Source organism: Monosiga brevicollis, genomic scaffold, assembly GCF_000002865.3.
Source record: "Monosiga brevicollis MX1 MONBRscaffold_4 genomic scaffold, whole genome shotgun sequence".
In the NCBI taxonomy this organism is placed as follows: domain Eukaryota; class Choanoflagellata; order Craspedida; family Salpingoecidae; genus Monosiga; species Monosiga brevicollis.
The window spans coordinates 1790688-1816372 of record NW_001865041.1 but is presented as its reverse complement, the minus strand read 5'-3'; the positions used below and the strand labels follow the sequence as shown (position 1 = coordinate 1816372).

The window sequence follows — 25685 nt, the reverse complement described above, 5'->3', positions numbered from 1 at the left end:
GTTCTGATACCTTATTTTGATACAATCTTGTGAATCTTGTTTATACCGTTTTGTGAAGAGACAGTCCACATAACCTCCGAATGATGCGAACACCAATAACTGGCGTCATTTTGTTTTTTCTTGATAACTTTGGCCTACTCGTGAGTTCAGCGGCCTTGGAACTCATCCCAAATCATGATACGAATAGAAGACATGCAATCGATTGTTTATGGCAGGTATGCAATGTCTGACACGGGAAGATTTGGGAACATCGCTTTGCACGTCACAACTCACATTGGGAATGCGGCACGGGATGACACTCCAGAGGATGCGTGAACATTCATATGTGCAGATCATGTTGAGCCACCAAACAGTCTCTGAGAAGCAGTCATTACTCTAGAAAAACGATGAGGACCATAAAGAGAATGCCCACGATAATGGCCACCAATTCCTTGACGGTTTGAATCGCGGTGCTCTCCTATTCAAGCGTGCGCAAAAATTCAACGTCAGCATGCATGCCAAAGCTTGCAAAGACCTCAGTGCCGCCAAGGCGTCTGAACAATTCGGCATCGATCAGAGGGAACCCTGACGCGAACCTCAAGCAGCTCCGGTAGAATGGATACGGTAGCAATGTAGATGAACCCGCCCGCCGTAAACAGCAAGATGAAAGGAGTCAGCTACTCCCACATGAACACAAGTTGAGAAGCAGGCCAGGTGAGCTCGTACAAACCTTTCACAATGTACAATGGATGCAAGGGCTGAAACAGGGAAGACCAGTCACGCAAAAGGGAGCAAAGACAACGTACACCACCGAGCTCCGCACTCAAAAGGCCAGCAACCGTGCCCAGGAGTGCACCGATGGCGGTGGTAAGCTGAAGCCAGATCGCCTACGCACATTGGCAGTCAGTGGTAGACTGATTGAGTTGTGCTCACCGTCTCTTCCCAGATCGGAAGACAGCCGGCTTGCCTCTGCAGATGAGCAAAGATGCACAAACGTACTTTCTTCTTGGAGCAGCCTGATTGAATAAGAATGGCAAAGTCACCAATCTCATGGGGTACCTGAGTGAAGTAGGTGAGCACATGGTCAAGTGGGCTGCAGACAGCGTGCAAGCAGGAGACAAGTGTTTTGAATCAAGAGTCGGCTAACTGACCTCGTGCAAAAGAATAGTCACCACAGTCGTGAAGGCCAGGGCCGAGTTGGTGGCAAAGCTGGCGCCGATGGCCAACCCATCTGTGAAATTGTGCACAAAATCAGCAGCCAGGTTTAGATATCCGGCAACCGCCATCTGAGGCACTGCCGTAGTGACTGCGGTGGTCTTCTTTGTCTCGCTCTTCTCCTTGGGGGCAGCTATATGATGCAGATGAACATCAAATAAAAATAGGCCAGCCACATGAGGATGCAACAAGATGACAATGTCGAGGAGCGCGCTGTGCGACGCTTGCTTCAAACATACCTGCGGCGTGTGAGTGGCCGTGACCGCCAGACGGATTCAGGCTGCGCATCATCTACAACAGATAATAGGGATTTGTGAAGGCATGTCTGCTTTCAGCCCGTGTAGAGCACAAAAATGTTTTGTCCTCAAAGCAATAAGAGAACAAGAGCCACGCATACTTTTTCCACGAGAAGGAATGTCAGAATGCCGGCAAGCAAGCTCAAGCCGGAGAGGAGGTCGCCAGAATGATCGTGACCTTCACCATCAGTGCCGTGACTATGACCGTGGCTATGGCCATGACCATGGCTGTGTCCCCCTACGCCCGAGCAAGACAGTTGGGCTGTTACACAAGCGGAACGTGGCAGCGCAAACGCCAGGAGAAGGAGGTGACGAGATTTTGAAAAGGAAGGGCGAGTTTGCCCAGTGTTTGCTTCTCGTACCAGCCATATCTGCTGAGGCATGTGGCATAAGGTGGAGGATAGCATCACCAAGAAGTCCGCCCGCAGCAAAGGCCAGCAAGACCTGCACGTGATCATGGGAGAAAAATGTGGGGCGGCGGGAGGGAGGAAGAAAAAGGTAAGGAAGGACGAGTGCTTGTTTGGCACCCAACTTGGTATGAGGAACAACTTTGAGACCTTGAGAAGAGATTGAGCAGAAGGGTGGGAGGGATCGAGTGGCACCACAAGCAACAAGGCTGCAGGTACAGCACTAATCAGGACGGTGCTTCCAAGCGCCTGAAGCCAGATGGTGGTGTCGATGAGTGAGCCCGTCGAGGCAATTGGGACTTGATCATGATCTTCATGGGCATGGGCATGGGCATGAGCATGGGCATGTCCATCCTCATGGGTATGCTTGTGCTCGTGAGCGTGATGATGGGCAGCGTGATCGTGCGCGTGGGCGTGTTCATGACCGTGGTGGTCATGGTCGTGGTCGTGGGCGTGAGCATGACCGTGGTCGTGAGCGTGGGCATGACCGTGGTCGTGGGCGTGGGCATGACCGTGGTGGTCGTGAGCGTGGGCATGGGCGGCCGGCTGCTCATTGGCTGCTCGAGACCAGCTGCACACGTCATTGCGTCGTCAATAAACATAGAGGAGGGAGCAAAGCCCATCAAAAAAATCAAAGTTGGCGCTTGAGCCGTGATGTTGATCAAACCCTACGCTGTGAGGTAAGGACAACGGACTGCTTACCGTGCCTTGCCAGCAGCCACGTCGTGCGCCTGAGCCTGCACCACCAGCGCGAGAGCCAGTGCAAGAGCCGGCAGAATGAAGCGCATCGCGCGGGTCATGGTAAACGGTTGTTGGCCCACGTTGAGAGGATGCTAAGTGTGCGCGTGTAGCAAAGCAGGGAGACGTGAGTTGCATCTCAGCGTTTGTGCACGACTCTCTCTCCCTCTCTCTCCCTCTCTCTCCCTCTCTCTCTCTCTCTCTCTCTCGCCTTTCGTCGGATCCGAGCTGCCACGCGTCGCGACAGCCATCCAACGCAACGGCCACCTGCCTCAAGCTCTGACGATCAGAGCTAACACTACCCCTTCCCCAAGGCTCCGTCCCTCTCAGCCTCTCGCATCCTCACTCTCTCCTCTCTCCCCTCTCCCCTCTCCCCTTTTCAAGACAGATCCTGCATTCAACCTCCTTGTCCCTCACTTCGCCCTGTCGCAGACTCACCTATGTGACCCAAAAAAAAAAAAAGTCACTGACTGTGAACAAAAAAAGAAAAAGAAAAACAAAGTCAGTCAACACACAACGTCATCTTTTGAATTTTGGCAATTGGTCGTGCGTGCGGTACGTGGGCGTTGGGGGGGGGGGGGGGAAGGGTGGGCGAGGGTGAGGGATCGCCGTCTGCCAGCAGTCGGATCGCATGTCCTTCCTCTCTCTACACCCTTCCTGAGACAAGAAGAAGGATTGTCTTTGGGGAAGTTTGATTCAATTACGTAGGGCCAAGAGCGCATGTTATAGTCGTGGCCAAGTGTGAGGCTGTCTGTTATGATTATCTGTAAATGATCCCCCAGGCGGCTCTTCCGTAGCCGCGGCAGGTTCGATGGAAACCTGATTTTGTTTCTGCATGTGGGTCCCTCAGTTTGCAGCCGTTGCAAACGTGTATGCGTATCCCATGAGCAGACTCGATGCTCATAGAGAGGCGGAGGATAAAGACATGCTGGCGCGCGGGAGTCGATGCGTTGGTCATGCAGCGTGTCGGTGAGGTTAGATGGTCTGGCTCCGTTTACTTCTTGCGCGTGACACGCGCGGGCTCTTGATGCTGTTGGCCGCTGTTCGCCGTTGGCCACGGCTCGTGCAGGCGGGTGCGATCATGGGCACGTGGCCTAGATTATGGTGCGACCGGCCATCGCCGTCGCCACATCAATGGGGGCCTGTGGCTGCTTGGGCATGTCGTAAATGGTCACATCAACATCCTTGAATGAACCAGTGCGCCCTCGCGCCTCCATGTCGGGGGTCATGCATGTCAGCGGTGCTTGCTTCACCAGCGGGTCGTTTTTGCTGTGCAGTGCGCTGCTAATCACACCCCGGTCCTGAAAGAAAACGGGGACGGCGCTGCTCATCCCCACCAGGTATCCACGGAACGTGTAGAAGGCGACCATGAGATCGGAGCCCATGGCCGGTAGGTGCCTTTCAAACGTTTCGACAAGAACTTTCATGGCCACGTCGTCAAAGACGATGCTGTGGTGGCACAGGCTAAACAGGTCGTGGACTAGCCCGTTGGGGTAGTTGACCTGGAGATCACAAAATGCCAGGCACCGACCCAGGTTCAAGATATTCCATGTCCGCGGTAGGCTCCCCCACATCTCCGCGATCTGCCGCTGTATCCGCTCCACATTCAGCTGCAAAAAGTTCAAGTCATCTTCAAAGAACAGCAATCGCGTTGCCCCCGCCTTGAGCGCGCACTTGAACACGTCGCGCTTCGTATGTAATAATGCCAGCTTGTTTGTCCCGTTGCTAGCAACGTCCAGTCGTTGTATGTACTCTTGCTCGACTGGATGGAGCTTGGCACTTGCAAGGGCCTCTGTTCCCGTGTGAACGTCGAACAGCAGCGCGTCCACGTTCAAGTGATCGAGAAACGCCTGTACATGCTCGCGCCGCTCTGACAGCGTCGCCACCACAATCCGATCAACGTAGCGATAGAGCCAGTTGTGTGGTGCCGGGTGGGAGTGGTTGGCGGCATTCTGGCTGGTGTAGAGCTGTTCGCGGCTGAATGCCAGGGTCGCTGTCGCAGGGAGGTGGGCGAGCGTCGTGGCAAGGCGTTCCGGCACAGCTTGAGCATGAAGGGAAACAGCAACCCCAACCCATGTGACCAGGAACAACCACACGCAGCGTACGCTAACTGCCCTGCTGTATGCCTTCATCCTTGACGTTGTACGCTGTCGACCGAGCAAGCCGCTAGTTCCCCACGATGCCATATCAGCGATCCTGCCTCCTCATTCTCACAGTTGACCTGAAGACCAGGAAATGCGAAAAAAATAAAATAAAACAGCAGTTTTGTGTGTGTGTGTTTCTTTGTTGTTCATTCGTTGTCTTTGACAGTTTGAGCCTCCTCATGTTTTTGAAGAGGTTACTTTGTTTATGGATGGATGGGCAGGTGGGACTCTGGGTTGGTTGGGCTGCAGTGCAATGCAAGCAGGATTGGATCTTATGGTACGAGGCACGAAGCGGCAGCAGGCAGCAACACACATGATGCACCGTACCTTCAAAGTTATCAACAACAAGGCAACGAACAAACGACCAAAAAAAAAAAAAAAGAAAAAAAAAAAAAGGGGAAAATGGATAAAAATTCGACATAAATTCAGAAAAATTGGTACGTGCAGCCTCTTGCTGTCCGCCTCGACCATTTGCAACGTCACTCGTTAACACGCCAACGGCAAACACCATCAGCATTCCGGCTCGGAGCCAGGATCCGGCAGGTGACGAACGGATACAACCTCTCCTGCTTGCCTTTCCACTGCAAAACTGATCTGAGAGGCTGTGGACGGAACATCAATGATCGTCGGCTCCGTAGACCCTGAGCGAGTCCGTGTTCGTACGCTCACGCGACGAGGCGGAGGTGCTAGCTTCCGGGTGGGAGTTGGCGGTTCCACAGACACTTGATTGTCATACAGCGTGTCCTCAGCTGCAGTCGCTTGATCTTCATGAGATCTCGAAGTGACGGGTTCTTGAAGTAACCGCGGGTCCGGTTGGGCCTCTGGCGTAGGCACGGAGGTCGCATCGCCCTGCAGCAATTCGTCTGGGGGAGGTGGCAGGGCCGAAAGATCATCCAAGTCTCCGAGTGGCTCGCCCACGGTGGTCAACAAGACCGCGCCTCGGCCACCTAGGCGCACATCGCTCATCGCACGTTCCAAGGGTGCAGTTGATGACGAACGCACAGGTGCAGTGCTGGGTCGGGAAGCGGCCATGGGCGGCGGGGGTGGAGCAGGCCGGGATGGACGCGGGGTGGGCAGAGGAATTGATGTGATGTCGGCTTCATTGATCTCAGCGTAAACGTGATGGCGAGCACGCTGACCTGTTAATGGGCGCGTCGAAACGGGACCGCCAGCCGGTTCGAGGGTCGCCGCCGTGACATCGCGAGGCTGGGGCGGTGAGAACGTGGGGGGCGTGGCAGTCTGGCCCGACGGATGAGCTCTGCCAGCCACAGCCCCAGAGCGAAGTTCGTTGACTTGGGGCGAGGTGATTGGCGTGGGAGCCCAGGAGCTTTGCGCAGATCCCTCAGCCGTGGACGGAGAGTCGCGACCCGGCAGGCCCAACCCATCCATCAAGTGCTGCCTCGTAAAGTCGATCGGCTGCGAAAGAATCTGGGGAAGCAGACCATCGGCGGCTGCAGTCAACAGGTAGGTAGCCGACACTTGCTGTCGCGCCTGGGCCTCAAGCAGCGGCGTTAAATTTCGGTCGTTGATGGCGGTCAACATGGCATTGCGGCGCAATAGAAGACGCAACATTGTCACATGGCCAGCAGCAGCTGCTGCATGCAATGCCGTGCGGCCATCTACCACTGCCTGTACGTTGACGCCATTGCGCAGCATAAAATCCACAGCGAGGAGGTTGTCTGAGGCAGCAGCCGCCACGAGACTGGCTTCTGCAACGGGGTCGCGCTGCAAGCCTGGCAGAACAAGATCCTGCAATAGCTGGTAACTGGTGAGAGTCCGACCTTGATCGCTCTGCACCAACGCCTGCAAATGTCGCTTTGCGTCTGACTTGTTGGGCGGCTCGGCAAAAACCAGATCGACGTATTTGTCTTGAAGAAAGAGGAGCATGTCTGCGGCCAGGCCCACAGCGGCCTGACGCGCGCGCTCGGCCTCAGCATGGCGGGCTTCAAACACTTCATTAAACGCGACGTTGCCAATGTGCTGAAGCTGCACGACGTCAGCCAAGTGCATGTTGGCCACAGTTGGCAGGTGCATGATGGCATCACCGTGCGCTGCCATCAAGACACGGCCCTGGTGATCGGGAAGCACCGTAGGATTGGGATTGGCGGGAGTGGGTGTGGACGGTGTCGACCCGATGAACGAAGGTCGCGCCGCGAGGCAGAGCTAAGGAACACACAGGTCAAGCGCACGCGGCAATCAAACATCAGCACCCAAAAAGCAAAGCTCAAGCACGCGTGGTTGAACCCAAGAGGCTGCAGATGACCAACGACACCGAGGAGATTATGTTGAAGTCACACAGAAACAACAAGCGGGCACCTCCTGCGAGGTTGTAGCCAAAGTCAAAGGGCCGTCGTACACAAACAGACCTGTCGGTGTAGCTCGGCACACCCGGTACACACAAGAATGCCCAGATCGCAGAGCGCCACCATGGGTTTGGGCGAGGCACAGTCCGCACAAGCGTCATTTCCTGCAACAAAGAGGCGCGAGTGGGGCCACAATATTGTCAGGAAAAACCCAGTCGCTTTTCTTCAGCGCAACACGACGGCGCGCTCAGCAACAACACCACCTCGCGCAAAACGACACCATCGAGGCAAGTCTCATGAAAGTCACTCTCACCGGGCTTGTTGAGCACATCGGCAATGTATGCAAAATGGGATCCTGGCAGCTGCTCCAGCCAAGTCGTGGCCTCCTGAGCACAGCACAAGGCAGCCAAAAAAAAAAAGAGCCACATCATCAAAGAGCGTGGTCAGATACCGCAGCCGATGAAATGCGACCCATGTGATCACCAGAAACGTAAAACCTCTCCTCAACACACAACTCGAGCCCTCTGAGTGCTTTCTTTCTCCTTCTACTGTACGTGCGGCTCCCACCTGAAGTTGTGTCGGAGTGCCAAGCGAATTCGTGCGACGATGGCGGGATGAGCGGCGCCGCGACAAAACCTCGCCCTGCTGCAAGAATTGCTGTGTTTGCTTTTCGCAATGGAACACCTAGAGAAGGCGCCAAGAGCATTCCCAGTCCGAAAGTGAGATGCAACACCCGCCAAGCACGCTAGCTACACGGACCGAGGTGGGATGTTCGCGGAGTCCAAACCTGCTGTTGCAAGTCCGCAGTGAGTGACACAAGCAGTGCCTGGCGCCGCTGAGCTGCTGCTTTGGCTTCATTGAGCGCCAAAGTGGCGTTTTCAATGTCCGGCAGGAGCTGTAGCAAGGATTGGCTGCAAGCCTACGAGAACAGCGTCCTCATGAAAAGCCGAAGCGGGTCTCAGAGGGGGCGTGCAAGTCGCAGACGGAGCCAAGTTGAAGCAAACACACATACGGCGTGATAGGTTTGACGAAGCTTGAAGAGGTGGAGCAGGGCCAGAGGCAAGTCGACGTGATAAGTGTCGTAGAGGCGGTAGGACTTTTGCAGGTGCTCGCAGACAGCTTGTTGTAAGATGCGCTGATGCGTTTGCTCCCCCAGCTGCCGAAGAGGAGCTGAATGGTTCCTGATTGGACGCGTGGGCCAAGTGTGAGCACACCATTACCCTACTGGAACATCCGCGGGTGCGAAGCCCGAGCCCGTCTTTTCATTGAAGCAGAGCATGCTCGGTTGGGGCCTCTGCTAGGATGCCGCAAAATGACATGGTCAGGACTGACTTTCTTTTTGACTTTTCCTTGTCAAATTGCTTCATCCAACGCTCCAATTGCTTCCTGAGAGCAGAGGCATGAGCCCAAAGACAAGAGCAGATGAGCATGTGCATAAATACGAGTGTGCTTGTGAGTCGGCACACATGACGTTCTGGCTTGTGCTTCTCGAAGAAAGTCGTGTTGAGGGTCAGCGTCCCGTACTTGAGTTGATCAAAATTGTCCTCAAGCTCGAGGGGTCCAAGGTGTCGTTGAAGAACGGCTTTACAACCCTGATTGAGTTGTTGGCGGTGGGCTTCCACAGCTATACTCAACCCGTTCCAGGCACGTGGGGATGAGGATTTATCAGCGCGGCTCGAGGCAAGGCAATGTAAAGTCAGGCTCACCTTGTATGCTCTTTTCGAGATTCTGATAAATGGTTGCTGCGGACCCAGCAAGGCCATGCTTCTCCATCTGTTGCACCAGTTTGGAGAGCGTATCGACAAAGATCTGGAGAGTGGTTGGGGTGCAGCAGCGGCTCATCAGCTCGGCTCACACGAGACGGGCGTGAGGACACTAGCTGGTCGTTTTGCTTGGATGCATGAGGCGAACCTGATTAGGAGTGGCAGGCTGCAGCAGTTCATGAGCCGCCTGGATAAGTTTGAGCAATGGAGGCTCGTCCAACGTGAGGGCCTGTAGTACATCAGTGGACAGGTCGTTGTCGGTACAGTGATCTAGCGTCGAGCTCACGACCTGTGCCAGCCAATGAGGTTGTAAGTGCGGATCGGGCGGTGCCATCAAGAGGTTTGGAGACGAAGGGGCTGGATACGAAGAGGCTCTTCAGTCACGCACATCCTGGCTGCGCACATCTGCCAGCAATTCCGGAAGGGGCAGCATCGCGGCGGATGTGGAGCCGTCTTTGACATCAAATGCCACCCCTGACCCTTGGTGAAACGGCACGGGCCCCGCACCGAGCCTGTAGCACCGTTCGTGAGTGTGGGTGAAGAGGCAAGTCAGAGCGCCAAGCCTTCGCTCTTGCCGAAAAAGTCGCAAGCGACTGTGACAGGATGTGCCAACGTCAGCCAGCTCACCAACCCTCAACGTCAGACCCGTTCCGCCCCTCCCCGACCTGCCCAGCAACTGACGTCTCTTTGGCTGCGCGAGTCGACCACGTACCAATCGAGCGTCGATCACTCAACCAACAAACCATGCCCCCGCCCCCTACCGCGACAGCAAAAAGAGAGCAAAACAACAACAAAAAAAATTTGGGAAAAATTTTAACACACACACACACACACACACACACACACACACACACTGAGGGAGAAAAAAAAAAGGGCTCAACGATGTGAGGGGCAAAAAGTTAAGTTCAAGGATGTCGGACCGCGGAATCGAACCGCGATTGTCACGGCCACAACGTGAAGTGCTACCATTACACCAGTCCGACCGGATCGGTTGTTGGCCATCCTTGAGACCTGGTGAACCATCATGTGGTTATCTGCCCAGACGTAAAATATTATATATAAATGGCATAAAAAATTGACCCGGATAATCATGTCTGACAAAATATCTGACAATACACCTGCTGTCTTTTCTGTTGGCTTGGCAGACAGGGGAAAAAAAAAAACCATCGTGGTTCAGAAAAAAAAAACCATCGTAGTTCAGACACACCAAATGACCAGACACACAATGACCTGCCCGACTCAACTTGCTGCAGTAGAGGAGAGCAAAAGAATAAAAAGACAAAACAACAAAACGTTAAGTTCAAGGATGTCGGACCGCGGAATCGAACCGCGATTGTCACGGCCACAACGTGAAGTGCTACCATTACACCAGTCCGACCGGATCGGTTGTTGGCCATCCTTGATACCTGGTGAACCACTTTAAAGGTTAGCGCGCGCCCGAAAAAGTTTCCTTATGACCGAAGCCATCACTTTTGTTGCAAGAAAAAACCTCGCAAAAATACAGACGAAAGCTGTCTCGAAACGTATTTCCATGTTGAGCAGAAAACAACAAAAAGTTAAGTTCAAGGATGTCGGACCGCGGAATCGAACCGCGATTGTCACGGCCACAACGTGAAGTGCTACCATTACACCAGTCCGACCGGATCGGTTGTTGGCCATCCTTGAGACCTGGTGAACCATCATGTGGTTAGCAGCGTCAGGGATAATATGGTATATAAAGCAAGAAATATTGAGACAGCAAAATTTGTCATCATTTCTTCCTTTCTTCGTTCCTGCCTTCTTGGGTAGAGGCGAAAAGTGGTGCGTGAAGGTGGTGCGTGAATTGAAGGTTGATCATCGTGTCATGTAACAAGAGGAGGGCTGTGATTAGAATGGCTTAAGATACTTGCGGGGCACGTAGCCACGCCTACACAAAACAACGCGAAAGATGATGGTGTAGACTCATTAAAACGAGCAAGTTTGGCAGGAGCTCATGGGTTGGCGCACGGGCTCATGTTCAACGTACTGTCGCGTCACCAAATTGGTGATCAGTTGCCATTCGCCGCGGGGCGGCTGTTCTAAACGAACATCGTCGCCCTGATTGCCCAAGGCCAATGCCACAACACCGGTGCACTTTGGTGAGAGCGCGTCGGCCGATGCCTAGGACAGCAATTCTTTGCATCTGACTGTGACGACGGAGACGGGAGACCCAATCGCACCTTTGCCATGCTGATTTGGTTGTTACCGCCCGCTTGGAAAGCGTAGCGGGCCTTGTAAATTTGCCTTTCAAACTCGTATTGCGACACACGGCGCTCACGACGCAAGCGGCGGGCCTCAGCATCATCGCCTTCGTCGCGGTGACGTCGTCGCACGGGCGCCTCTTGTGCATAGTACTCATAGCCATCAGTAGCCCGAGAAGGACCTCGACCATATGGCGCAGACTGCGCGCGAGGGTGAGGATCTTGGTCGTAGCGCGGACCTCCAGCAGTCCGCTCTTCGGACACCAAGCGATATCCATCAAAGTCGTTGGGATCATCCTCATAGTCTCGAGGCAGGGACACATCAGGATAGGCCTGCGCGCGTCGCGACTGAGCGGGTGGGTACACATCGCGCGTGTATTGGTCTGCGCTGCGACGATCTGAGTAAGGATCACGACGTCGGTGATCAGCGGCAGGTGCGCGTCGGTCATCACGCGCAGCGGGCTCGCGGGCTGATGGTGGAAGCCAGCTATCACGGGCCGGTGCGCGGTCTTCGGCGCTCACGAAGAGGGCTTCGCGAGATGCCGACCCACGCGGCATGCGAGTGTCTGGTAGAGGGGAATCTGCCTCCCGGTGCAGCTGGAAAGGCATGTGCACGAGATTATATTCATGAGCGCACGGGCTTGACAAGGAGAGAATCGCACCAATCATAAAATCAGGATGTTGTTTGACCCGTGGCAATAGGACTAGTAAAGCTCTCTGCATCTAACTCACCGGTTCATGGCCATCATCAAACGCTGCCGTAGCTGGTTGTGCCTGTTCATAGCAGAGACTGTGAGCTGTGGTGCTAACCAAGTTCGAGCGCAAGTAGAAGGCGAGGGCCCAACCGCCACCAGCCAAGTCGACACAAAAGCACAAAAGTCACGAGGCAAACTCCTTCTTGTTTTGTGAACGACAGTTCAGGCGTGAAAGAGGCTCGTGGGCACAAGATTCTTTGATTGATACCTCGGCATAAACATTGACAAAATTGTGGCTATTGCGCTTCTGTTTGCCCCGCCCTTTTGGTTCGCGGAAGCCTATGTGGGAACCGTCAATGTGTGCAACGATGAGCAATAATCTGTGGGGCTCGACAAGAGGTTGCTCAAGCCCATCTCCCTCATCGCAAGAGCAACGTTCAGTGGCCACATACTGCGCGGGTTGACTGTGCTGGGTGGCGGCAGCACGCGATTTGCGGGCTGCTCAAAGGCGTGCGCATGATGCTGGGATGCGGGTAGCGAGCGCCACACAAGGTTGCAGACAAGATCAAAGTAAGTGTTTATCTGGGCTACAAACAAAGGGTCCGGCAGGGTGCGATGCGATGCGAGGGTTCGGTGGTTTTTTTCTGAGAGAAAGAAACGAAAAAAAAAAGAAAAAAGAAGAAAAAAAAAGAAAAAAGAAAAAAAGAAGAACATCTAGGTCCTATTACGATCGTTTTTACCTGCGAGCGTCGTTCTTCGGGTTCATCGTCGTCATCATCGTCTTCTTCCTCGGCACCAATACCCGCCGGGCGGGTGCCCGCAACACGATAGCTGCCCTGACGCCGAGCTGAGCCGTGTCCGCGAAAGCTACGGCCTTGCGTAGGTTCTTCATCCTCATCTTCGTCCTCATCCTCAGCACCTGCGGCATCAGCCCGTGTATTGCGGCGGGGTATGCGCGGCGCTTCGACAGCGGGTACTAGCTCATCTTCGTCGTAGCCTTCGGTGAGATCTACCAGCGGGCCGTATGTTTTGATCAGGTTGCTGATCTGCTGTCGATGCTATAAATGGCAGCCCATGCATCAAGCGGTCAGTCAGTCAGCAAGGAACCAGCCCGTCGGGCAATGAAGGATGTGCAAAAGCAGAACAGATCAACACAGCAGACAAAGCAAAAGCCATTGCCGAGCAAGAGAATGCCTAGACTCACGCGCTGAACGCCAACAGCAGCCTGATTCATGAATAAAACGGCTGCCAGTGCAGGTTGAAGGCGCTTCGCCGCTTCATCCATGAGCTGCAAAGCGAGGTGAGACGGTTATGAGGGCATGAGGTGGGCCTGCCATCAGACCAAGAACAAAAATTCTGTGCACAGTTTTCAGGACCTCGCTGGCGTAAGTTTGAAGCACGTCCTTGAGATGGGCTTGAGAATACTCCAATTCCTTCATGGGCTGTAACAGGACACGAACGAGTCACGGACGAAATTTGATGTGAGTAAGGGCGCAACACGAGCCACGTCTATAGGACATGGGGCAGCTGTTTATAGGAACCGGTCGTACTCCATCGACGGGGCCACCTTTGGCCTTGCGCACGCTGTGATCAAACTGTTTTTGCTTTTCCTTGCATTGCTAATCAGACACACCGAGCCACCGCACCAAGCAACAGCAGCCAGCAAGATTTAGCCATACGATGCTGAAAAAGGCACGATTCAAAGTCAAAGCGGCCTGGCAAAAACCTCACCTTTTCAGCGTCCTTGACAAGCTGTGCCTGGGTCTTGATGACTTCCTGCAGAGTTGGCCATGATGTGCGAAGCGCGCTGGTGAGTCATGCTCGGGTGCAGCAAAACAAGCAAGGAAGGGATTCTCAGAGCAGGCGAGGGCAGGGGCAAGAGCAGAAGGAAAACGTGCATTGAGGCGACCGTTGAATTCATTCACTTCCTGCGTCATGGCCTCGACCAGCTTGAGATCAACGGCTTCCTCCTAAAAGGCACCGACAAAACACCGTAGTTTTAGCCTCGGGTGCTGTTACTGTGGCCATGATTGAGGATTGCTGCTTTCTTTCCCTCCTTTCTTGATGCAACCCCGCGTGTCACAGAGATGTGCCGTGTGCGACGAACCAAGGCCTCTCGGCTCTCGAAAACATCATGAAGCGTGCGCACGCCGATGCGAAAGCCATCCGCTGGGGGTTTCAATGGAGGCAGGGCAGAGTACAGGTCGTAAGGGGCTTTCGTTGGCCAGCGGGCCGTCGAGTGGCATGGGCGAGACCTAAGCAGGGTTCGTACTGTGTTGACGAATTTGATGGTCGTCGGCAACCTCGTGTAACAGTGGGGAGGCTTGCTGAATCTGACTCAGCGTTTCGATAAGGCCTCGCTCGGCATCATGGACGTCTATTCGGCGCACCAGGGTCAGGTGGGGTTGGCAGAGGCCAAGGACGGTTGCATGGGCCGAAAGGGGCGGGCAAGGATAGCAAAAGCTCGTCAACGAACGCTCAAGCTTCTTCAAGTAGTCACCGGCCTGCTTGATGAGCTTGCGGTAGAGATTGGTGCCAGACTTGAGACTCTGAGCATGCGGGTGCAAGCAGTGGACCGGGATGAGGCATCAGGGGTCACTGCCAGGTGTTGCGTGCTGGGCAGCAGGTCAGGAGGCGGGGCATACGGAAACGCATTGCTTGATATTGCCATCCACTTCTTCCGTACTGTTGGCAGGAACCGACATGACGTCCGCTACTGCTATCGTGAGCTGCTCCAGCTCCGCCCCTTTCGTTGCCTGCACCTGATTCTAGATGCTGACGCTCACATGCAACGCAGGGTGAGCGAGCCACATGAAGCTTGATGATAATTTCAGTACATATGAACCAAGGGCCCAAGACGTTCATATCAGCCTCTACCTCGAGCTGCCACTTACCCGCTGCCGTTTTCAGTCTCTCTCTGTCTCAGCTTTTGGCTCTTGTGCAACACACACAAAACGAAGAAACAGAGGGATGGTGAAACAGAGAGATGGTGAAAGAAAGAAAGAGAGAGACACACACAGACACACACATACAGCGAGACACAGAGAGACAGAGAGAGAGAAAGAGAGCGAGAGAGACAACAGAGAACGGCATAAACAACAGAGAACGGCTGAAATCATACACATGTATCTATGCTACGAAAAAACTGTCATTAGCAACGACAAGCGCTAGGGATTTGAATAGGGAACATACAGACATGCTTCATAAACCCTGAAATCATCTGCATTAAACCACGGCTTGCTCTGCTAGAAGCTTCGAAAAAAAGACTTTGGTATAAGTATTTTACTTTCACAGTGGTAAGAAAGGTCTCATCTTTGAAAAAAAGAAAAAAAAGAAGAAAAAGAAAAGAAGAACGAGTGCGTGAAACGGCAGCGCGGGGGAGTGCTAGGGCCGGAGGTATTGGTCGGGAAAGCCTGTGAAAAGTGAACAAGCACAGCGCAGTTAGGTTTTCTTGGTTCGGCACTCAGACCATCTTGGGAGAGTTCCCAAGACCAAGGCTTCGCGTTGGGGGTGGGGCGTGTTTGAGACATGCGCGCAGTGGCGATGCACGTTTCACTCAACATGGGAGGGCAGCGAAAAGCGCCGACGACGACCAACGTCGGGGCGTGCATGTTCTTCCCACGGTTTTGCTCCCCAAATGAGTCAGCCATGGGTCATCGGGGCGGCATGCGCACTTCCATTCCTTGTCTGGTGCTTGAAGATTCTGGCAGTACAATGAGTTGCCTGCTCACTTTCTCATGCTCGGCTGCTTCTCAGGGGATCGTTGTCTCTAGCGCCCAGAGAGACTGCCGCCATGAGTGCTCGCGACTACATGCGGCAAATGCTGCAGGATATGATGGGGGCTGAGGCCACTGGTATCGGTGAGTTGCTGTGACATGGCTGTGCGCTGCTCTCACCCATACCTAGTCGCGTCCTGTGTGACCTACCACCCGTGCTCCCGGTCTTCGTCGTCGCCTCACACGTCCCATCTGCCGTTGTCTTCAAATCCGTATGATAACCAGGGTCTGATATCAACGATGTGACGGATGAGCGATTGTGTCACTACCATCTCTGTGGCATGTGCCCCCACACGCTGTTTGCCAACACGGTACATCTTGCACAGGCGCCTTGGGCTCGTTGATTTGGCGACCATCCCGTTCCGAATCTCGCATAGCCTCAGTTCACACTGAACCATCCGTTTCTTTTCCCACATTCATGTAGAAAGCGGACTTGGGCAACTGTGCCAAGAGCCACAGCGAGCCCATGCGGGAGGAATATGAGCGACAGGTGGCACAGGGCAAGGATTTTGGTTACGAACGCGAGCTCTTTGATTGCATCGCCTCGCTCGTTCGCGAGGTCGATGCCAAGATCCGACGCGCCAGGTCCGCTTCCTCTTGCACTGCGCCTCAACTCGGCCCGCCATCCAAATGTGCTTTTTTGAATGCAACTGACTCTCATTCTGGCTTTTGGGCGTCCTTTTGTAGTGATCGCCTTGAGCGCGATCAAAAGTTCGATGTGGAAGTCAAAGCCAAGGTCTTCCATTGTCATCTTCTCACCGTCCCGTGGCTTCTTTACCCCGCGTGCATGCCCGAAACACAAGGACTCTGATTTTTGATTTTTCTTTTTCCTTTTTTTTTTTTTTTTTTTTTTTTTTTCGGGACCACTTGCGCTCCCCATTAGGCCAGCCGCGTCGAACAACTTGGCGAGTCCATTGGCAAGAAGTTGGCCGAAGCCGAGCGCTTGGGCGAAGAGGGTGTGTAGCGCTGTTTCCTCTGTTTTTCCTTGTCCCATCATGGCATTCAGCTCGATGCACGGGACCCTGTTTGGTCGTGTTCCTCTATAATGATCAATTGCCCTATTCTCCTCAGCTTTTCCGCCGCTCAATCACATCTTTGGGCCCGCTCTTGCTTTTCACCAGGTCAAATTGAAAAGTCGCTCGAACTCACCAAGGAGGTTGATGAACTCAAGCGTCTGCGTGAGGATGCCGAGGTGAGCGTGCTGGTCAAAGCTTGCCCAACCCACATCGCGAGACGTGCCTTGGCCATCTCTCACATTCTACGTCTGACATGGGTCTTGCTCAGGCCGAGTTCAGGGCCATCCTGCCCCCAGGCTCCCAGCAGCAGCAAAAGCTGCGCGTATGCGAAGTGTGCGGCTCCTTCCTGTCCATCTTTGACAACGATCGTCGGTGCGTATCTCGTCTTCTCCCCCAGACCCGCTGGCCTGCAGACCTTTGGTGCCAGCCCTCATCGTACTAGCAGGCAGTTGCAAGCCGGATTGAAGAATACTCACCATGCGATTGATGCCGGCAGTCTGGCTGATCATTTCGGAGGCAAGATGCACGTGGGATACCAGAAGATTCGCGATCGCGTGCACGAACTGGAGGGCAAATACAGTCGTGGTGGACCTGGTCCTGACGATCGCTTCAGGTGCGAAAGTATTCATAATGTTTAGCTCCAGAGACACAGAGAAGGGCGAGGAAGAGAAGGGCGAGGAAGACAAGCGAAACGTATCCCGGCAAGGCTGACGGAATTTTGCGTCAGCATTTCAATTTTGATGGATTTGTTCTCACTTGCACCTCTCTTGATGACCCATCAGCCGCCGTGACTCGGGCCGGGAGCCTGGGCGTTATCAAGACGATCGTCGTGGTGGTAGCCGTGACCGTTACGATGATCGTCGCGACAATCGCTATGATGACCGTCGCGGTGGTCGGGGGGACCGCTACGACGATCGCCGCGGCGGTGGCCGGGGGGACCGCTATGATCGCTACGACCAAGATGATCGCCGGTGCGTTTCCCCTCTCATCTCAAAAGACAGCAAGACAGCTCTGACGCTGTTGATGCCCACCCAAAGCGGCTTCTTGCTCATCCTTGAGCGGTCCTTATTCTCTGTTGACGCGACATTTGTAATGTGTGGTGTAGGGACCGCTACAGCCGTCGTGACGATTACCGGCGTGATGATCGGTACGAGCATTGAGATGCACCATGGCAGGTTGCGAGGATTTTAAGGAGGGGGTCATCAAACAAAGAGGATTTTCATTTCTGTCAGGTCTGATGTTCAGTCCATCAGCGTGTAACACTCTCATCTGTTTTATTTTGGTTGCAGGGACTCCCGTCGTCGCTATTAAGGCGCTGGGATAGTGAGTAGGCCATCAAGCCACTTTCTTCAAGTACTGAGCTCGTTTGAGTAGGCGCGTTACGCGAGTTTAGCTGCCAAGGGATGTCAACGCTAGTGGTTGACAGCTCAGTGGGATGGAACTCGATCCAATTCACAACGCCATGTTCAATAAGCGCGTTTGGCCTTGCCATCAAATAGATCCCCTACCCCAATTCCTCAATGGGTCAGTGCTCTGCACATAACAGCGAGAGGATAGCGAGTGAGTGAGTGTTGGACTGAGCGAGGAAGAGGGAGAGCGGAAGTGAATGAGAGTAAGTGATGATGGACTGACAGAGAGAAAGAGAGAGGGAGGGAGAGAGGAAGAGAGAGGAAGAGGGAGAGGGAGAGAGAGAAGAAGAGAGAGAGGAAGAGAGGAAGAGGAAGAGGGAGTGATGTTGATTGAAGGCGAGAGAGGGCGAGTGCGACACATAATCATTTAATGATGAAAATCATCAGGCTCACATTCCCTAATTTCAACTTTTCTCTCTTTAATTTTTTGCTGTTGTTTGGACGCCCGAACTAGGCTCAGCAAAAGGGCAGCCGCTGTATCGCCGACACGCTTGACAGTGCTGCAGGGCCAGGATTTGATGCGGTTGAGGACGCGGAGGTGGTTGGAGAGGTGTGAGTATTGGGATATGGTGGTTGTGGCTCGCTGCCCCTGGTGGGCTTGAGCGGCAGACTTGTTGCAGCACCACACTCGGGGTGGTTTGGATTGGTGAGGCACGCCGAGCTGTAACATGACGGTCGAGCGAGGTGAAAACATGTCTGGCGGCGCGAGTCAGCTTCAGAGTGGCAGTATGGGACCTGATGCCATGCATCCCATCGAAGACTACGAGCTGGGCCAGCGGATTGGTGCTGGGGCCGAGGGTAGTGTTTACATTGTGACAGAGTAGGTTGACGCGCACACGTGTGTGTGTGTGTGTGTGTGTGTGCTTGTTTGTCGCTGGGCACCAGCGTGGACGAGTCAGTCGCTGATCATTGTGGCTTCGTACACAGTCGGCGCGAGGGTGACAACCCCAGCCGCAAAGTCATGAAGAAAATTTATATTGGCAAGCGGAAGAAGGAGACCTTGCGCGAGGCCGAGCTACTCAAGAAGCTGGACAACCCTTACGTCGTCCGCTACATTGCTTCATTTCTGGATCCTAGTGAAGAACATCTCTGCATCGTCACTGACTTTTATGCGGTCCGTGATAGCTGTCCTGAAACGCCCTTCATGTGCACCTTCGTGTTATTTGGGCCGTTGCGGTGTTCGAGATGTGTGTGACACCACGGCATGATGGTGGCAGCTTTGCAAACATGATCTCTGTGCAATCATTATCATTTGGACAATCTCCGAATCCTTGTAGGGTGGCAACTTGGAGCAGCGCATCTGCGCGCAACGCGAGGCAGAAAAGACCTTCACGTATGTCCTTGAGGATCAGTCCTCTAAAGCTACCCCTTACTGATTGGCACATTGGGCATGCTCATCAGTCTGTTTTCGGCACTCTGCCAACCACATCATATCGTGCACGTCTCGTGACAGAGAGGAAGAAATCATGTGCTGGGTTGTACAAATTATACAAGCTCTGCGCTACCTCCATCATGAGCGCATTCTCCACCGAGGTCTGGAGAAGCACCCTACATGCCACTTGCTCGTGCCATCACCTGGGTTGATGCCGTCCTGATCCATGTGCGTTTCGGTAGACTTGAAAACTGCCAACATCTTCCTCACCCTCACCGATCTCATCAAGGTCGGCGACCTTGGCGTCGCGGCCCAGCTTGACAGCTCCCTGGACATGCGAACAACATGTGTCGGCTCGCCCTACTATTTGTCCCCAGAGGTAGGCTCAGCCTGCAGTTAGCAGCTGCGATTAAACGCCTTGACGTGCACCAGCCCGCTTCTGAAGCTCGTGAGCAATGTCATGATGCCATCATGACTGGTCTATCGCCTTGTGACTTGTAGGTGTGTCAAGACGTACCATATAATACACGGTCGGACATGTGGTCGCTCGGCTGTTGCATATACGAGCTGGCCACGTTGCGCAAAGCCTTCAAGGGCAATAATCTGCTCTCAGTCGTCAACAAAATTTGCAGCTGCAAATACGAGGTTTGTCCCCTTGAGCGAGCAGCCGCCCAGCCTAAACTGCCAATCAACTGCCAGTTCTTCTGTGTCTGCTCGCCTTTTTCTTCGATCTTTGGGCACTGCCTGCTCCAACACATACTGGCTGAGGATCAGGCTGCGTCTTATCCACATTTTTGTTCATTTAGGCGGTCGATGAGTCTTGTCCCGAGGGTGTGGCACATCTAATTACCAGTTTGCTTCAAGTGGAACCCAATGATCGCCCAACCACCGTCGAGCTGTTGGATCAAGACTACGTGCGCACGTACTTGGCTGTCTTGACGCATCGGCTGGAAGCACATCAGCTTTTGTACGTTCTTTTTGGCTCTTCACCTCAGTTGTCCTGAGCTTACACAAACCTCTTGGCGTCACGGGGCGCAAAGTGGGACCACATCAGCTCAATACCGCCCACACGGTGGTGTTTTTGCACCCAACCCTTGATAGGAGTCGACGCCGTATGACACATCTGGACTTTCCCGAGCTGAGTGGTCCCCCAAGTGAGGTGATGGTGGAGGAGATGGCTGCGTCGGCGCTGTCTTCTCGAACAGAGTCTACTCACTCGCGCAGCATTGAAATGGCGAGTGAGGACTCTGGCATTCAATACAGTCGCGAGCTGGCCAATTCATGGCCCGTGCAGCCTGTTGGAGGTACTTCCGAGCACCTGCTTTTCACCACAGGTGCTGGTCGGCATGAGGAATCAGGGCGGGTAGATGTCCGTCAACTCATGCGACGGCGGACGCGGTCGCGCGAGGATAAGGCAGCCCCGTGGAGTGATGGTCATGCTCCAGTGTCCCCTGCGGCACGCGAAGGATTGAAAATTCGTGGGCAGGCGAAGGGTGCTATCAGCACACCATCAGCCAGCGCCAGCCCGGCAGATCCCGCGATCCTTTGCGAACCGGCGGCTACCAGCGCATCCGTGGCGGAAGCGACAAGCTGCTCCATGCTTCGTGGCACCAACCCCACACCAACAGATTTGGCCAGTTCCCAATCCCAAACGCCAGGGATGCGTCAGAGCAGCAGTGTTAGCAGCAGCATTAGCAGCAGCTATACGACGCACCACCCGCTCATCGTGACGAGCGGTGCTACGTCCGCCTCAGCTAACATCAAATTGCAGGTCGGGCTCTTGATGGAACACGCTTTGCATCTCCGGCTGCTGTCTTGGGTGATGTTTTGCTCTCACATCCAGGATGGTTGCATTTAGGATGGTCTTTCTGGAGCCCCCGCCCAACTGCAGCACCGTGATAAGACCAAAAGCTTGTCCATGACACACAACGCTCGCAAGCCCGTGCTGACCGTCTCACTTCCAGACCGACCGGCCACAACAGCTACGGGCGCTGTTCGCCGAAAGTAAGCTGTCGTTTTGATCATACCGAGTACACTTCTGGAAGCAAGAAGCACGAGCTTCTGAGCTCTCTTTTTTTTTTTTCTCACTCGTCCTGACGTTGGCTTTTTGAATGAACCGCGATGGCTTTCATGACGTAGCTCGCTGGGCCGCTCACCCGCAACTAGCAAGCCCAAGGCGCGAAATGGTCAAGCACGGCCTGCCAGCTCGACTCTGACTCGGCTCACGAAGACAGAAGGCAGGGGACCGGGTGTATCCGAGGAAAAGTCGCCTCTACCAGAAAAGAAAGCGCCCGTCAAACGCACCAAGTCTAAATCCAAGACCAAAGCAATGCCACGTGCGGTTTCGCACGCTCGTGTAGCGGGTGCACGTGGGTCACCTGCGGCTTCTGGTTCTACGACAAAAACAACTGCAGCCAGTAAGCCAGGCGGCAAGCGAGTGCGCAAGAAGAAGGCCGGCCCCAAGGGCAAAAAGTCCGACTCTAGCACCTCGGTAAGCCACCACGGTTGAGCCACTGTTTGCTTTGTAGCGATGCTCATCGACATGACCGCGGCACCCCTCAACGCTGCCTGCGCGGCGTGTGTTCCTTAGGCACCGCCCCGTACGCGTGCCACCAATGGCGGGCCCAAGCTGGTCATCAAGCGTGCGGCCGCTCCGACTCCTTCGACAATTGAGGCTAAGATGCGGGAGGCTCAAGATGAATTGGCACTCCTGCAGCTCGAAACGGAAGCGGCTGGTGTCATGAGTTCTGCTGCAACAGAAGATTCGCTCATGGGCACAAACCAAGTTCACGAGGATAACGCTGGGTCTGGTTCGCCTGTGGCGGTGCCAGAGGACTTGAGTGAGGGGTAAGCAGAATAATCCCGTACTCTGCGACATTTGGCTAGCGCTGTTTGTCCCTGTTTCTGACTTTGTTTGGCTGCAGATACTACCTAGAGGAGTCTTTCGAGAGTGCGGATGAGTCGGAAAGCGATGGCGCAACGGTCGCATGCTTTGAGGACTCTGATGGCATCGGGTCATTCAGTGATGGTGAAGCGGGGTATGTGTGCATGCAGCGTCACATCGGATACTTCTTGCCTTGGCCAGTCTTTGGAAAAGAGCTGCCTTGTCGCAGCGCTCACCGCAGTGTTTGTGCGCCCGTTGCGTGTAGTAACACCATGGTGCCGGACGAGTATGCTTATGATAGCGAGAGCGAGCCCATGAGCGGTTCGGACGCGGAAGGGGAATATGACATCATGGCTGCCATTGCACAAAGCCGGGCCATTCTTTCGCGGGGTGGGTGTCGATTTGTCTGGTGCTGCAACGACGCACAACGTCACTGTATTCCTTCATTCTAATATGCTGACGGTGCGCGTTCTGTGCTGCCTCCATTTTGTGCTGATCAAGCGCAGTGGCCAACTATGATGACATGGACGACTTTTCCTCTGACATGCCGGCGCCCAACTTTGCCGGCCAGATGCGCGCGTATGTTGGATGCATTTATGCCCAAAGCGTGTTGCTAGCCTCATGCCAAGACTCATCATGTCACTCGTGATTGTCGCCTCAATTTGGTTGCAGGCGTCTGCAAGAGGCGATGGGTTTTCATATCTTTGATCGAGTGCATGACTTTTTCGCTCGCTTTGCCGCCACTCGGCCGCGGTATGTCGCGTTCATGTTGAAAAGACCAAGGGCGATACCCTGCGCGCCACTCATGACAGGGGCTTTGATTTCACAGAGCCTTGAGTGCGTCAAGACTGGATGAGGAGAGCAAATCGGAGCTGCTGGAGCTAGTAGAGGGGCGTGCAGAGCTGCTGGATTTGTGCGCGTCCGTCGCTGAACTCTACGAATACGAGGCACGGCAATCAGCTAGCTCGTCCCCTTTTCTACACCTTCAAGGCAACTAGGAGCTCTGGGTGTGGTGTCATACTGCCACGCGCAAGAGCGCCTCCTTCATGAGATTGAGCAAACGAAGGGGGCTACGATTTCACCTTTCAATTGACTCTGTGAGTCAGAATGGTAGCCTCAGAAAAACTCGTTTGGTGGTTCGTCAAAGACCCCGAGATGCCACCACCAAGCGCAAAACAGAGCTAGTAGGGCAAAGACCAATGCCAATGCCAGCTGTACATTTGACTGTCTTCTCCAGAACATGGCCGGCCATGCGCCTATCGGCACAGGGACGACCGTCTTCTGTCCCCGAACTCTAGGAGCATGATAATCGGCAAGGGCGTGGTGATTGAGATTCCTTCTCGCCCGTGCCATGGCGAGCAGCAGCGCCTCAAGCTGTGAAATCTGCTCTTCGAAGGTCTTCTTGTCAGGGTGGCCAGAGTTCTGCTGTTGTACGCATTGCTTGATTTGCCGTCCTAGTGATTCAAGGCGCTGCAGCGTAAAGTCTTGATGCCGCCGCAGGCGCTCATATTGCCAATGGATGCGTGTGGCTTGTTGTCGTGCTTGAAGCAGATCTTGGGCTAAATCTGCACGGTCTGGTGAGGTTACGCGGCGCAGAAGCTGCTGATACAAGAGAACCTCTTCTTTCAATGCAATCTGTGCCTCAAGTCCCAACCGTTCGGTCAGGTCTGCGTCTGAGCAAGATTCTTGCTCGATGGTCGTGGGACTGTCTAGGGTGGGCCTGTGCACAGAATCATGGTCGGACCGATCACGAGCCTCGGAGGGTGCTTGGGACGGGCTGTGCGGTTGGGGCTGATCAGTCCTAGCGATGGCCCCCATGCTGGGTGGAGATTCAGGGGTTGATGGCTTGCTCTCCGCGCTTCCTCCGTCATCCACGCATCCGCTATCATCGAGCGCTTGTATTGCCATCATGTTGGTAAAAGGGGTAGATATCACGTCGACGCCAGGAGACGACTTTTCGTGGGCCAAAGGCATGGCAAGTGTTGGCTCATTTGTAGGGCTTGTGCGCGTCGAGGGCTTGGCGTCCTCCTGCTGCTGATCTGCTCGGGCCCGAAAGGCGTCAGCCACCAGGTGAAGGGAGCCGATCAGGCTATCAGTGCTCATTTTCAAGACTCCAGAATATCAAGTCCTGCACTCAAGCAGCAGTGCTTGGGCAGCAGCAATGCGCCTGCCCTTTTCAGCTTGGCCTCACCCTGTTCCTGTGGGTATTTGGTGCCAACAAACTCCTTCACAAAAAAAAAAAGAAACAAGACACTTTTGTCGACAAATCGCGAGCTAATTTTTGGCGGCAAATGCTCACAAGAAGATCTCTCCTCTATGCGTGGTAGCGCATATCAATAAAGGTATGCCATGTTGGTGGTGCATGGGGGTGGGTTGTTTGGCAAGTGCAATCTCGATGGAAAGAATCAATGACTTGACATGTTAATGTGTAAGTGTGTTTATTGTTGTTGTTGAAAAGGCTCGGCACTTTTGTCGCACCACGTTTTTTTCTAAGGAGCCTGAGTACATATCCAACGGCAGGGAAGAGGGGCGTGCGCTCGAAATCAGGATTCAATCAAAAAAAGGAGAGGGAAGGCAAATCCACTCTCCAAACAAAGGACGGTTCGAAACACGCACAAGACTGTGAAAAAGATCTGGGTCAATGCTCGACACTCGTGCTCGGGCATTGAGAAGAGACAGCATCTATGCAGACAATCATCGCAGCAGATCCACGGGGGGCAATATCGCTCCCCTGGGGCCTTGGGAGCAAGAGTCCGAACAAGCAAAAGTAAGCATACAAGAAGAACACGTACCAGGACACGGTTTTTCATACAAAACGGAAGGCAGTCAGTCATTCACAATGAAGAGGCACAGCAACAAAAGGTGGCAGTTCAATGCCGTGGTCGGCAATGAAGCTTTGCTGGACCGGGACAAGGGTTTAAAAACACAGCAAAACAAAAACACAAAAACAAAAAGCATGATGAGCAAGGTAAAAAAACATCAGATCGGGCAGAGCTGTTATCGGGTCGGGGTCGATATTTTGACTCGAATCGGGCGTGTATCAGGATGGGGAAGAAGCGGCAAGACCAATCTCCAGAATCATCTTGCAACGGTGAAAGCTCGCTCTACATGCGGTTCAGCTGAGACACCATGGGGCGAGGAGAGAGGGCTGTACGGCGCTCTGATTTGGGTTTGGCCACCACAGGCTCCAAACTCAACTGGCCCGCGCTCTGGAAAGGTATAGGCGGACGAGACGGAGGAGGAAGGGGCGATGGATCAGCGAGCGTTGGGTGATTGGGAAGGAGAGGAGATATCACAGCACAGTGTTGGGCACCGTTGGACACCTACCTCGCGTGAGACATTATCCTCATCTTCGGCATCATGGATATCTACCAGTTGGCTCATGTGCTATCGTGTCACCATGTCAACAATCAGGTCAGTGGGGGTTGGAACAGAAATGTGCGGGGGGGGGGGGGGGGGGGGGGGAAAG

General features: G+C 54.1%; 7 protein-coding genes across 7 annotated transcripts in view; 2 read left to right on the top strand and 5 right to left on the bottom strand.

Moving 5' to 3' along the window:
* Positions 1-515: 515 nt before the first annotated feature.
* Positions 516-1265, bottom strand: MONBRDRAFT_15186 (uncharacterized protein; the record flags this gene model as incomplete). The annotated part of the gene is made up of 4 exons (XM_001743733.1): positions 516-656; positions 786-866; positions 979-1038; positions 1131-1265. 4 exons carry the CDS (start codon positions 1263-1265, stop codon positions 516-518), a joined length of 417 nt encoding a protein of 138 aa, XP_001743785.1.
* A 953-nt stretch (positions 1266-2218) lies between these two features.
* MONBRDRAFT_6525 (uncharacterized protein) lies at positions 2219-2545 on the top strand (the record flags this gene model as incomplete). Its single annotated transcript, XM_001743977.1, has 1 exon — positions 2219-2545. One exon carries the CDS (start codon positions 2219-2221, stop codon positions 2543-2545), a length of 327 nt encoding a protein of 108 aa, XP_001744029.1.
* Positions 2546-3729: 1184 nt separating this feature from the next.
* MONBRDRAFT_6524 (uncharacterized protein) lies at positions 3730-4767 on the bottom strand (the record flags this gene model as incomplete). Its single annotated transcript, XM_001743732.1, has 1 exon — positions 3730-4767. One exon carries the CDS (start codon positions 4765-4767, stop codon positions 3730-3732), a length of 1038 nt encoding a protein of 345 aa, XP_001743784.1.
* A 522-nt stretch (positions 4768-5289) lies between these two features.
* Positions 5290-14701, bottom strand: MONBRDRAFT_36259 (uncharacterized protein; the record flags this gene model as incomplete). The annotated part of the gene is made up of 17 exons (XM_001743731.1): positions 14654-14701; positions 14405-14534; positions 14236-14308; positions 14032-14136; positions 13867-13928; positions 13658-13729; positions 13491-13535; positions 12964-13047; positions 12500-12817; positions 11797-11838; positions 11044-11661; positions 8994-9134; positions 8095-8238; positions 7870-8001; positions 7396-7468; positions 7146-7246; positions 5290-6942 (listed from the first exon to the last, which is right to left on the bottom strand). Exons 2-17 carry the CDS (start codon positions 14462-14464, stop codon positions 5290-5292), a joined length of 3723 nt encoding a protein of 1240 aa, XP_001743783.1. The 5' UTR covers positions 14465-14534; positions 14654-14701.
* A 4713-nt stretch (positions 14702-19414) lies between these two features.
* Positions 19415-20336, top strand: MONBRDRAFT_15063 (uncharacterized protein; the record flags this gene model as incomplete). The annotated part of the gene is made up of 4 exons (XM_001743976.1): positions 19415-19493; positions 19575-19711; positions 19834-19977; positions 20139-20336. Coding segments are annotated over 4 exons (558 nt in total), but the record flags the coding sequence as incomplete, so codon positions are not given.
* A 2996-nt stretch (positions 20337-23332) lies between these two features.
* Positions 23333-24319, bottom strand: MONBRDRAFT_6521 (uncharacterized protein; the record flags this gene model as incomplete). Its single annotated transcript, XM_001743730.1, has 1 exon — positions 23333-24319. The coding sequence occupies one exon, from the start codon at positions 24317-24319 to the stop codon at positions 23333-23335; it is 987 nt and encodes a 328-aa protein (XP_001743782.1).
* Positions 24320-25320: 1001 nt separating this feature from the next.
* MONBRDRAFT_36257 (uncharacterized protein) overlaps positions 25321-25685 on the bottom strand; it is a gene marked incomplete at both ends in the record, with an annotated part of 6667 nt that continues 6302 nt past the window's right edge. Inside the window, one exon of the mRNA XM_001743729.1 lies at positions 25321-25425. Coding sequence (XP_001743781.1) covers positions 25321-25425 — 105 coding nt within the window. The remainder of the gene's footprint in view (positions 25426-25685) is intronic.